This window comes from Citrus clementina, unplaced genomic scaffold (assembly GCF_000493195.1).
Source record: "Citrus clementina cultivar Clemenules unplaced genomic scaffold, Citrus_clementina_v1.0 scaffold_5, whole genome shotgun sequence".
Taxonomy (NCBI): domain Eukaryota; kingdom Viridiplantae; phylum Streptophyta; class Magnoliopsida; order Sapindales; family Rutaceae; genus Citrus; species Citrus x clementina.
In genome coordinates, this window is record NW_006262201.1 from 39,622,812 (window position 1) to 39,635,276 (window position 12,465).

At 37.4% G+C, this 12,465-nt stretch overlaps 2 protein-coding genes across 3 annotated transcripts; one reads left to right on the forward strand and one right to left on the reverse strand.

Moving 5' to 3' along the window:
* Positions 1–2,654: 2,654 nt before the first annotated feature.
* On the forward strand, positions 2,655–5,726 carry LOC18041193. Of its 2 annotated transcripts, none has more exons than XM_006434592.2 (6): positions 2,655–2,969; positions 3,170–3,302; positions 3,452–3,555; positions 4,034–4,205; positions 4,311–4,451; positions 4,523–5,726. In XM_006434592.2, exons 1-6 carry the CDS (start codon positions 2,920–2,922, stop codon positions 5,492–5,494), a joined length of 1,572 nt encoding a protein of 523 aa, XP_006434655.1. In that variant the 5' UTR covers positions 2,655–2,919; the 3' UTR covers positions 5,495–5,726. The 2 variants fall into 2 exon arrangements, with proteins under 2 accessions (XP_006434655.1, XP_024039027.1); XM_024183259.1 differs by having other exon boundaries at positions 4,034–4,118.
* A 406-nt stretch (positions 5,727–6,132) lies between these two features.
* LOC18041563 (somatic embryogenesis receptor kinase 2) lies at positions 6,133–11,589 on the reverse strand. The gene is made up of 11 exons (XM_006434594.2): positions 11,152–11,589; positions 10,163–10,295; positions 9,965–10,036; positions 9,104–9,247; positions 8,757–8,828; positions 8,595–8,666; positions 8,395–8,507; positions 7,945–8,076; positions 7,519–7,860; positions 6,968–7,362; positions 6,133–6,734 (listed from the first exon to the last, which is right to left on the reverse strand). The coding sequence occupies exons 1-11, from the start codon at positions 11,225–11,227 to the stop codon at positions 6,420–6,422; spliced, it is 1,866 nt and encodes a 621-aa protein (XP_006434657.1). The 5' UTR covers positions 11,228–11,589; the 3' UTR covers positions 6,133–6,419.
* Positions 11,590–12,465: the final 876 nt, after the last annotated feature.

Genomic DNA, 12,465 nt, shown 5'->3' on the forward strand with positions numbered 1-12,465 from the left:
AGAGATGGAACCTGAGAAGGTCCCCATAGGTCTGAATGTGTATATTGCAAGATCTCAGAGGTTTTATGTATAGATTTCTTGAAGCTACTTTTAGTAGATTTACCTAGGATGTATTCTTCACAGATCACTAGCTCCCCAATCTTATCATTCCCCAGAACACCCTGCTTATTAAGTTCTTTCAGACCTTTAATACTCATATGCCCAAGTCTTAATTGCCATAGTGTAGTTTTATCTATGTCAGTGCTTTCAATGGCATTAGAGACCCCTGTTACAGACTCTCCATCTAAGACATAAACCCCATTCTTTCTGGTCCCTTTCATAACCAGTGTAGATCCATTAAGAATCTTCAACTCCCCTGATTCAAGTTTAATGCTACATCCCATTTGATCCATCATTCCTAAAGAAATCAAATTCCTTTTAAGTTCTGGAACATGTCTAACTTGTCTGATTTCTTTTATAGACCCATCATGCAGCTTAAAATGAATTTTACCAACCCCAATGACTTTACATACTGAATTATTACCCATCATTACTCTTCCTCTATCAAAGTCTTGATAATCAGAAAAATAACCCTTATATGGACTCATATGAAATGTACAACCAGAGTCAAGAATCCACTTACCCTTTTGCATATCCTTAGTAGCAACACACACACCTGCTGACTCATAGCCATCTTCTTCTTCTGCTGTAGCTGCATTCCCAATTCTCTCCTTATTCTTATTCTTTAAATCTGGGCAATCCTTCTTGAAATGTCCTTCCTTATGGCAATGGAAACATTTCAGGTCCTTTGGCTTGGTCTTAGGTTTGGACTGCTTCTGATTCTTTGCTGCATTCTTATTCTTTTCAAACTTCCCATTTACTGTTAACCCAACTCCACTTTTCATACTCACAGACTTTTCTTGCAACCCTCTAGTATTTAAGGCTGCCTTTACCTCATCCAAGGACAATGTCTGCCTCCCATACATCAGGGCATCCACAAAATTAGAGTATGATTGTGGAAGTGAGCTTACCAAGAGCAGAGCTTTACTTTCATCGATGGTCTCCAGGGTGTCACACACTCTATTGAATTCCTCGACATGATCATCAAGAGAGGATCCCTCTGCCATCTTTAGAGTAAACATTCTTTTCTTGATATGAAGTCTGTTGGCAAGAGACTTTGTCATATAGATGGTTTCCAGTTTTGCCCACAGATCAGCCACCATCTTTTCTTTGGCAACTTCTCTAATAACAGAGTCTCCAAGACTCAAGATTATTGTGCTTCTTGCCCTTTTATCTATATCAGAAGTCTGTTGAGGTGTTAGTGATGATGAAGCTTCCATTCCCTATTTCTTGGTAACTGGTTCTAAAGCATCTCCCAGTCCATGAGTTATCAGTAGAGCCTCCATTTTTACTTTCCACATATTGAAGTCGTTCTTGCCTGTAAACTTCTCTAGATCAACCTTAGGGTGAGCCATACTAGAATCTGATTAAAGAAACCCTGCTCTGATACCAATTGTAGAAACTGAAGGGCACTTTAGCTTCTCAAACACCTTCAGTTTCTGCCCAAGATCCAAGATTAGATTCCTAGATGCTTTTCTATGGATGACTTGAGAAAGATTTAACCAATAACTTATTCAAAACAGAACAATCAATGGTTTAAGAATCAAAGAATCAAATCAAACTAACGAATAAAGAACAGAAAAGGTTTTTAACGTGGTTCAGCTAAATCACTTAGCTTACATCCACGGAGGAACAAGACTTTAGGCTTTTATTGAATGAACTCAAGATTACAGAGAATTTACAGATTATATCTCATGGAAATTACATTTCCTATAAGGAAGGAGTAACCCCCCTTTTATACTTATGATTCGTAGCCAGCTATCTGCACCAGAATTAGCTCCTTTCAATTGCTGATAACCTCCTGGAAACTAATTCCAGATGCTCACGTGCAAGCCATGCTTCATCAACGACTTTAACAGCTTCTTTCATTAGAATCCGTTCACGTGCGAATCATGTGTTCCACTAACTTAAACGACAGTCATAGATACCGTTTTAGTTAGCTCTGTATTGAAACACCAAAACACACTCTTCTCAAGTCGTTTAAAAGCCACTGAATTGCTTTCACTGGTTACTTTACACCTACTTTGATTGATATGTGGGGAGAAAACCATAAATCCAAATTCATGGACAAAACAAAGGCCTAATGAAGCATTGGTGCTTTCAAGTAACAACAATATACCTGTAAACACAGTTTTTAGGTTGGGAGCTTAGAAATTTAAGGGGGGAATAATCTATATTTAAAGCTGAAATCTGAATACACATGCAATATATGCAGCTATCAACGTGGAGGAGGATGGATATAAGATATTCATATCCTGGTCTTGGTTGTAGTACGATTAGAGATGCAAAGATTGCGCGGCGATGATTGATAAGTGATGATGTCTGTATATCTCACCAAACACTTGGAGGTTATGGAGGATATAATTGAAAGAGAGACGCTCGGGATTGAAACATAAATGGTAACTTATTACACCTCAATGGGTTTTTCCAACCAAAAAAAAAAAAAAAAGAGCAAATGCTTACGTAGCTTCTCGAGTGTTGGTTTTGGGGCCCACGAAGTGACGAAACCATACTAACCTGATAATAATAATAATAAACGAACAAGGAGGCCGAGCTTCGTCATCCGAAAATACGGCAAACACTAAAAAGAAAATGTTGGCTTCTTCTTGTCAAATTGTCGAAAGCAATTTTCCTTAAACCATAAGCAAAAGAGAGACTCGCTGCTACGCGTCGTCGTATCGAGAATATAAAATTGTAGCAGTTGAATCCAATCCATTACGTATATAAACCTTCTTATCTCTTTGATATCTCTCCAGTCAATTCAAATTCAAGTAATATCAAAGGATAAAAAAGACTGCAGTTCTGATCTGATCTTTGATCATGTCGATGCTCGATTCTTTCTTCAACAAGGGCTTCAAAGGATCTAAATGGTATTTTCTTTTTATTTTCTTAATTTCCCCCCCCCCCCCTCCTCCCTTTTTTCTTAATAAAAAAAATTTGGTTTTTTCTCAATTGTTTTTTTTAAAAAATTGTTACTTATTTTTCTATCTTAGCATCTTTTAGTTGCATGAAGTTGAATACTTATATATTTGATTATTTATTTATTGCTTGAATGTTGTCTAATTCGCAGCAAAACCCTTCTGAAATTGGCGATTCCGCGCATAAAGTTGCTTAGGAACAGAAGAGAGATTCAGATTAAGCAAATGCGCCGTGACATTGCCAAGCTCCTTGAGACTGGCCAAGAAGCCACAGCTCGCATTCGGGTTATATCACATGCCCTTTTCTGTCTTCTTTTCTTTCTTTTTTTTCCTAAATATGAAAGCTGTTTTCATGTTTAGAAATTTGGATAGATGTTTATACCGGTGGTGCTTATTCTTTATGGTCTCAAGAGATTGTTCTACAATTATTTCAGGTAGAGCATATAGTAAGGGAAGAAAATATGATGGCTGCTCAAGAGATCCTTGAGCTGTATTGCGAGCTTATTGTTGTCCGCCTTCCAATTATCGAAACACAAAGGTTATTATTTTCTACTGAATATCAGCTGCCTTTTGCTTTTACCATTAGATTTTGGCCCCTGGTAATTTATTTTCTTTCAGTAGTTGGTTTAGCTTCATTATATGGATCTCTTGGGTTAAGAAGGCGTATTGCATCAGATCTAATGAGTGAGATTTAAGGATATTAATTGTGGACAGCTTCCTTCATCAGCTTGGCTACACGACCTGACTGATTTGATTTTGGTGTGGTTTTTATTACACCAAGCTACTAGACTCTGTGCAGGGAATGCTGCTCTGATTACCATGTGCTTGGCATTGCTTGGTTCTTGAAATTCCTCTCGTGTGTAACATTGCTACTTGATTTGCTTAGTCCACATTGAAGAGTCACCAAATGCTTAATCCTGAAATTTTGTTGGCTATTAGAGTCTTTGAAGTTACTCACAGTTCATAACTGTAGCATTTTCCAGAAAATTAAATATTTAACTACTAACATTGTGCAGGGAATGCCCTCTTGACTTGAAAGAAGCAATATCTAGTGTGTGTTTCGCTGCGCCAAGATGTGCGGATCTTCCAGAGCTTCTGCAGGTACAGATGCTTTTTGCTTCCAAATACGGCAGGGAATTTGTAGCAGCTGCAACTGAGCTCATGCCGGATTGTGGTGTTAATCGTCAGGTCTTACAAATTGTTTCTTAGAGAATTTATTTTGAAGAGAACTGCTTATGATTGTTCCAATTTTTTTAATTCCTCATTACATTTGTTATGAAATTGTAACCGCAGTTAATAGAATTGCTCTCTGTTCGTGCACCTTCGGCTGATAAAAAACTGAAGCTTCTGAAAGAAATTGCTGAAGAGCATGAGTTAGACTGGGATCCAGCTGCCACTGAAACTGAGTACTTCAAACCACAAGAAGATCTATTGGTAAGAATATAATCAAATTTCTTTGGCTCTTGTGTCATCTTCCTGTCTCATGCATCCTCTATCTTTGTCAGAATGGCCCCACCCAGTTTGTCAGTGCGTCTAAGTTGCCCCTTCCCAAGGAAAAACACGATGAAACATTAAATTCTGCTCCTGATCAAGCCCAGAATAAAAACACGGATTCTGATGTAACAATTGAGATGCTAGCTTTTCCTGAAGTTCCTACCGCAGCATTAAAGCCAGGTATAAATTCTGACTCAGCTACAGCAACAAGTCCACGTATGCCAGCAGCCTCCCACCCTGCAGTTCAGGAATTATCACAACATGCTGAAACTACTGAAAATTTGCCGCACTTGGAACCTGAGGAACTGATGCAAGGAAAATCAGCAGCTAACAAGGATGAGATTCCTGATGAATCAGTTGGTGGCGAGGAAGACAGACAGTTTGTCCCGTTCATTTCTCCCCCATCCCTAACTGCGTCATTTTCTGGAAGACAAAGTAGTCTACCGCCCACTATCTCAAAAACACAAAGTGAAACCAATGTGGATTTGCAAGATGTCTTGGCTGCTGCTCAGGCTGCTGCTGAAACTGCAGAACGTGCAGCAGCAGCAGCTCGCTCAGCAGCTAGTCTTGCACAGATGAGAATTTCTGGGTTAACCCAGAAGAAGAATGATGCAGTCTCGGAGAACCCATTTTATACTGATGGTTCCGATCAGTCTTGTACATCAGAAAATCAACATTTTGATCACAAAACCTCTTTGAATGATCCTGGTACCATTTCAAATTCCCTAGCCTTCCATCAAGTTCATGAACAACAGAGGGCATCAGAGTTACCCGATCTTCCTTCTTTCGACCACAAGGTGGTTTTTGATTCTTCTCCAAATGATCGCGTCTCTGATCAAGAACCTGTTCGACACCAGCCTCAGAGATTAACTTCGATGGATGATGACTCCCATTTCTCCTATCCAAATTTATTTTCATCACAGAACCCAAATCTTGGATCTGGCTCTGATTTGTTTACGGATAATTCGAGAGCCAACCATTAGCTCTGAGTTTGCTAGGCCTTTGCTGATCAGCTTTGAGTTCGCTAGCCCTTTGCTGATCTTCTGATCTTGTTTTCATGCTGGTGAGTTAAGTTTATGTTATTACAATACTTGACAAAGTGTGTTGATTTTCGTTGACTAGTGTAAAATGTTCACAAATATATAGCTAATTTACTTATGCTTCTTAAAGTTCTTTCTTCCTCAGGCAGGCTATATATTTTGAAGGTTATGTGATTGACGAAACCGTCATTATGTTGCTTCAAATAAAGGTCTTTTCTTTTATGATTTTGATTTTTTCTTTTTCAAATGAGGAATTTTTTTCTCTTTTATATGAGCTGGAAGGCTGGAACTAGTTTAAGACAAAATGTGTTGGAATAGTATCATTAATGGTAATAAAAACAACTTGGTTAACTTCAGGGGGAAAAAAAAAATTCTTCCTGCAAGTTTTCTGGAGCAACCATTGGATCAATCACTTTATTGGAGTTAATTATTCGGATATCAGTTGCGTCGGCACAAAATTCTACAAGATATAAATAACTGCAGCTAAAAGAATCATTTTCCAGGACGATGATGGTACATGGGAAATTCCATGACTGATATCCAGCAAAATCTACTAGAGTTTTTCCCATATCACCTAGCATGCTGGATTGAAAATTAGAATGGATGTATGAATATTGAATATAAGGTGTTGCCACAGCTCCATCTATTTAAAAACATCAAAAGTCTGTCAAACTGCGGCTGGGGATACAAATTGCACCATGACCAAATGATACATATGCACAAGTGTAATGAATACAATGCTGAAGGGCTTACAGAAATCAGGATATCATCGTTAAATTAAAAAAAGAAGAAAAATTATGATTAAAAAAAGGAATAAAAAAAAGTAGTAAATTTTCCTCTTTACTTATAGCTAATAGGAGTGACAGGGTCACCTTGGACCAGATAACTCAACGGCATGAAGATTTTCTGTTGAGTCAACTATCCAATCTGAATTAGGATGAGGGGCTAATTCTACTTCTTGGCGGAGAACTTCCACCTTTTGCCACTCATCCCACCGCTCTGCCAAGCCATCACCTTCAAGCATTCTAACAACTTCCGACATCTTGGGCCGGTCCATAGGGGAGCCTTGAGTGCAGAGCAACGCAACCTGGATAAGTTGCTCCACCTCAGCTTCCACATAATTGTTCTGGAGATCAGGGTCAACTAGCATTTCTAACTTCTTTTCCTTCAGAAGTCCTTTCACCTGAAATCATACTTATTGCATCAGAAGTCTCGAGTTTTATGGTTCTAACTTCTAGAGCATTTTCTGAACCAGGGCAAGAAAGATAATATGAGCAAAATGCTTCACCTGAAGATTTAACCATTTACATGCAAGAATGAACCTTTACATTCAAATGCAATTTACTTTAGCAGGAAAGGAAATGGCAGAAAAGAGCGAAATGAAGTAACGTATATAACAGTATAGTGAATGCATACCCAATCAAGCAGCATGACATCATCATCATTTGCAAGACGAGCAAGATCAAAGGCTCTCTGTCCAGTGATTAGCTCTAGAAGCATAATCCCATAACCAAAGACATCAGTTTTCTCTGAAGATTTTCCAGTAGAAAGGTATTCTGGAGCTATATGCCCAATGGTGCCACGGACTGCCGTAGTGACATGGGTATCCTTGTAGTCCATAAGTTTAGCCAACCCAAAGTCCCCAACAACAGCTTCAAACTCCTCATCCAACAAAATGTTAGCAGCTTTCACATCACGGTGAATGATCTTTGGATCACAATGATCATGCAAATACGAAAGACCCCTAGCGGACCCCAAAGCAATCCGTTTTCGAGTTGGCCAATCAAGAGGAAGTTGTGATGGGGGACGTTCTACAAGAAAGCATTAATAAAATTACAAGTGGATCTTTTTTCGATAATCACAAGATTTCACGTCATAAGTTGATGATAGAGTCCTAATTAGAGCAAAGAGCACATCAAAAGCAGTTAGAACCAATTCATAAATGATACCATGCTTCCAGGTTTTACCTCTTAAACAAGATGCGACACTTCCATTTGCCATATAGGGATAAACAAGCAGCCTTTCAGTTGGTGTCATACAGAAGCCACGCAAGCGAAGGAGATTACGATGTACAGCCATACTGATCATCTCTACTTCAGTCTGAAACTGCAGCTCCCCACCAGGAGTACGCTCTTCTTTCAATCTTTTTACAGCTACCAGTGAACCATCCGCCAGGCGTCCTTTGTAGACCTTACCGAACCCACCTCTACCCAGAATGTTTTTATTGCTAAAACTATCTGTTGCAACTTGTAATTCTCGCAGTGAAAATCTTTTAAGCTGCCCAAGATGAACTTCGGGATCCTCTTCAGCTGCAAGGAGACATATTAGTTGAAGATTTTATATTTTTATCCATCAAATGAATTAGAATACACGAAATTTTCAACATCACATACCAGGTACATCAAAGAAAAATTCTTGAGGTTTTCTCCGACGCCACCATGCAAATGCTATAGCAGGAGCAGCAAACAATAAGGCAGCACCAGCAGCCACGCCTCCAGCAATTGCTCCAGTAGCACTATTCCCACCTAAATTTGATGAATGGAACGAAAATGAAAACACTTGAGCAAAAATCCTCCCCAATAAGTATTGCCAATTACATTAAAAACCTTGAATGCATTTAAAAAACCATTTTTCAAAACCAGAGGTGAAATCTATTCAGTTCTACAACTATAAGATAGATTACTTCTCAATTGCATCGAGCGAGACACAAAATTAAATGGATGATTCACTTCAAGTTTGAGACTTACAGGGCTACAAGATCACTATCAACGAAGAATAAGAATAAAACTGTCAAGCGCTGCCTAAAAGTGAAAAGTTCATAATAAAATTGAATATAAGATTACCTGGTGAAGAAATTGGGGGTGGTGGGATGAATGGAGGAGGAGGAGAAAATGGAGGAGATCCTGGGCAGGGGCGCCCGGTAACTGGCCCGCATAGATCCAAGTTGTTAGCAAAACTGCAAACAGAACAAGTTATTAAGCAGTCTTCAAATCAGTCAGTTAATAACTTAATATGAGCAAAGTTCAAATTACTAGCAAAAAACCTGATGGGAGTAAATAATGAGAAGGAGCCATTGTCTGGAACCACCCCAGAAAGCCGATTGTTTGATAGATCCCTATGTCCCATAATGCAATTAGAAACATTTCATTTTCAGAAATTGTAATGATGCCTCAAATAGAAAGGGAGAGAGCAAATAGACACTTACAATACTTGAAGAGAGGAGATATTAGTCAATGACATAGGAATTGGACCCGAGAGACTGTTGTTGTTAAGCCGGCTATTCTTGCACAAACATTTCAAGGAACCAAAAAGAGTTATCACTGATTAAAATGAAAGGGATTGAACTCTCATTTCTTAAATACCTTTCAAAACCCTGATTTAGATACTACAAATATTGAAGAATCTTTATACCTCATTTATTTATTTAATTGAAAATTCAATAACTAGAAAGGCATAAGGTTTTTGTCTTCGGTTAAAAATACAGATATTAATTTTGTTACAACACATGCACTAAATACATGAAAAAATACAAACACAGAGAAGTATGCTTACAGGAACCGCAATTTTGACAGTTTTCCCAATGTGTCTGGGATAGGACCAGTGAAACTGTTCAAGTAGAGATCCAAGCTCACCAAGCTAGTCAAATTCCCAAGGTCACTAGGAATTGGTCCAGTTATGTTATTGCTGTAGAGTTCCCTGTTACAAACAGCAAAGCTTAATGATTTGTGAAAGAAACAGTCCAAAGCAAGATAGGATGTCAGGTATAATATAATAAGGCTAGCATCTTGACAGTTGGAACTGACAAGGACAAAAAACAAGACGATTCTCACAAAAGCAACTTGGAAAACCAATGATTGATCCAAAACCATATTCCTTGGACAGATCAAAGGGAAATACACTCGTCTTCTGAAGAAATTTCTAGAAAAAGTATGAAGAACTTGCATAAGATGTTACATGCCCTATTTTCCAATTCTCCCAACAGCACACCAAAATGAATATTTTAAGGTGAATATTTTAAGAAAGGACACTGGAGGTTGAATAGCTTGATAGGAAGCTAACATCTTACTATGCAGTCCAAATTAATTCCTTCATCAATACCACCTAGTATATATCATGTTTATTTTGCTGGAGATGCAGGAAAATAGTTTTCATGTAGCAAACCCTACATGATCCAAGTCTAGCTAAACATATAGTGAGTAAACACTTCCTGTCAACTCATGACTGAAGCTTATACCTTCTTCCCAACTACTTAATCTATTTTTTTTTTTTTGGGCGCATAAAAAAGAATGTACAAAGTTGAGAAGAAGGAGTCTGTATGAACTCATATAAGAGAAAAACATATGATGTACTGGTATGCAATTATCTGAAAAGCAGAAATAGTGAGTAATTTCCAAATCATGAAGCATAACGTACAAATACTGCAAATTCTTGAGCAAGCCCAGCTGTGAAACTAGTTGACCGGACAAAGCCGCATTTCCAAGATCACTGAAAAATCACATAGAAAGAAACATGAAAAAACGTATATGTTGCAAAAAGAATAATATAACAAATTTAAAAAGTTAAAAAGTTTCATTGTAAGCATGCACTTGGAAGACATACAGGAGAACTTACACTCGTATAACACTATTATCATTATTGCAAGTAACATGAAACCATGTGCAGGGATTGACAAGGGTAGGATCCCAACTCTGCAGTACATTGTTAGGATCAATTAAGTTGGATCTCAAGCTATGCAAAGCATCACCTGTTCCAAGATAAGAGCCAATAGAATAAGTTACAACAGTCAGCCAAATCCAGACCTTAAGAATGCAATCTAATGCGCAAAATCCATACTCAAAATTCATTAAACAAACAGAATGTAGAGTTGCATGAAACTTTAAACAGGATACAAGTTTCGTAGGGATGACATTTTTGCCAATTATGGAAACTAATTCAAAGGCAAGCAGACAGGAACATGTTGACAATGCATTGAGCTAGATGGCAAAGTAAATATTATTTCACAACTAGTTAGATTTAAGGCTTCCACAGGCATAGCAGGACATGATTAAACTTGTGAGGAGTGTTTAAACAGCAGCAAACCTTTAACACGGTAAGCAAAGTCACAGTTCCACCCACTCAACACTCAATGTATTCCAAAGAACAGAACCATCCAACTGCTAAGGATATTCCAAGCACTTGAATAGAGGCCTTCATCAAAAAGTATTCTCCTTGGATACATTCTCTCAAGGACCCATAAAACCATAACTTTTTTTTTTTTTTAATGAAAAGGAAACCTTTGAGACATAAATGAAGTACAAACCGCGAGACTATCTCTCTATTAAATTCAACCATATTATCATAAATTAACCAAATACAAAGAAACTCGAGAGGAAGATACAGGGAACAAAATAAAATTTAAAATAACCTCAACAGCAGTCGCAATGATAAAAATAAGCATACTCAGCTAAGCATTCCTATTTCTCACTACCCGAATAAAAACATCCCTTTCGCAGAAATCAAACAAAGATCAAAATCTCATTAAAAAAAAAAAGGAAAAAAAAAGAGTAAAAACTTTAACCAGAACATAGAGATAATGGTTAGAGAAGCAGCAATAAGCAGACCTTCCATGTTAGCAGAAGCAAGCCATGATGAATGGACCACCAAGATCAAACACAAAGCCCAAACCTTAGTCTTCATTTTGAGCTTTTGTTACTCTGTCAATATCTTCAGATCCAAACAATAAACAAAGCCCCAACAACACACCATATCAGTATAACCCTAGCTCCAAAAATCCCACCAGACTCTTCACCATTACCTCCTAAAACCACATCACTTCAAATCTCGATCTCTCCCACCAAAAAATAAAATAAAAATAAATTCTCAAAAACAACTCCCTTTGTTATAATTATTTTACCACCTTCTGGGCTCTGGCAACAACAGAAACAAAAACAAAAACAAATAAAACTTTGCCTGGGTTTTTACTTTCTAAGAAGTAGCCACTAGCCAGTGTGTGTGTGAGAGAGAGAGAAAGAAGGATCTGGTTATCTATCTTTTTAACCTTTTTCCTTTTTTCATTTTTGGATTATTTTAACTCAAACATTTCTTTTTGAGTGAAAGCGTGCAGTGAGTGACACACAGAGAGAGAGAGAGAGAGAGAGGGGTGTGCCCGAACGGTGCTGCCCGCTGCCCGCACGCAGTCAAAACGTCTTCGCGCTCTATTGTGGAAAGTGACGTGACGGGGGTAAGCTAAGGTTTTTCAGTCAAAATTTCGTCTTTTGTGGGACCCATCTTATTGCCACGTCGGATTCGGTCCAAAAGGCCCCTTTTTTTTTTGCCCCCCCTCCCTATTAAGTCTTTGCTGATACCAAAATATTTTATAGAAATGGTCACTAATGTGTTTCTATTTTTAGATTCTATCATACGCATCCTTTGACACCGTTGGCTTGGCTATTATTAAGCCTGGTTATGAGGTTGAACAGGTGGGCTTTTGTCCAATGATTATAATTGAAAAACAATAAAGTAAAATGAATAAAGAAGACTCCTTTTTGACACTAACATTAGCCACTGACAGTTTAGATAAGTACTCGTCTAGGCGTATATATATATATATATATGCTTAAAAGTTTATTATAAAGAGTCTGAAAATTTGTATTAAAATAGGTGTTATTTTTTTTGTTTTCGTTATATTTTAGAATCTAAATAATTAGAGTTGGATAATATCTATTCTCATTATTTTTTTTATTAATATAAAACAATGTTAGGGTTTCAATATTTAAGCCTCGACTAAAGTTGCATTCATATAACAGTTGAGATTAAGGACTTGTTTCTTAAAGTTTAAAATTTTAATAATTTCACTTGTTTTTGGTAATTTATGTTTGATTGTTAGATATTTACATCTAAATAAAAAAAAATAAATTTTTATAACTTTTATTTAA

What these genes read in the sequence shown, in the direction of transcription:
- LOC18041563 (XM_006434594.2), bottom strand. Translation starts at nt 11,227, where the DNA reads ATGAAGACTAAGGTTTGGGCTTTGTGTTTGATCTTGGTGGTCCATTCA. An exon ending in TGTCGCATCTTGTTTAAGAG is followed by an intron (nt 7,363 to 7,518) that starts GTAAAACCTGGA and finishes GCTTTCTTGTAG; the next exon opens with AACGTCCCCCATCACAACTT. An exon ending in ATGTCATGCTGCTTGATTGG is followed by an intron (nt 6,735 to 6,967) that starts GTATGCATTCAC and finishes GTATGATTTCAG; the next exon opens with GTGAAAGGACTTCTGAAGGA.
- LOC18041193 (XM_006434592.2), top strand. Translation starts at nt 2,920, where the DNA reads ATGTCGATGCTCGATTCTTTCTTCAACAAGGGCTTCAAAGGATCTAAA. An exon ending in GGCTTCAAAGGATCTAAATG is followed by an intron (nt 2,970 to 3,169) that starts GTATTTTCTTTT and finishes TCTAATTCGCAG; the next exon opens with CAAAACCCTTCTGAAATTGG. An exon ending in AAGCCACAGCTCGCATTCGG is followed by an intron (nt 3,303 to 3,451) that starts GTTATATCACAT and finishes CAATTATTTCAG; the next exon opens with GTAGAGCATATAGTAAGGGA.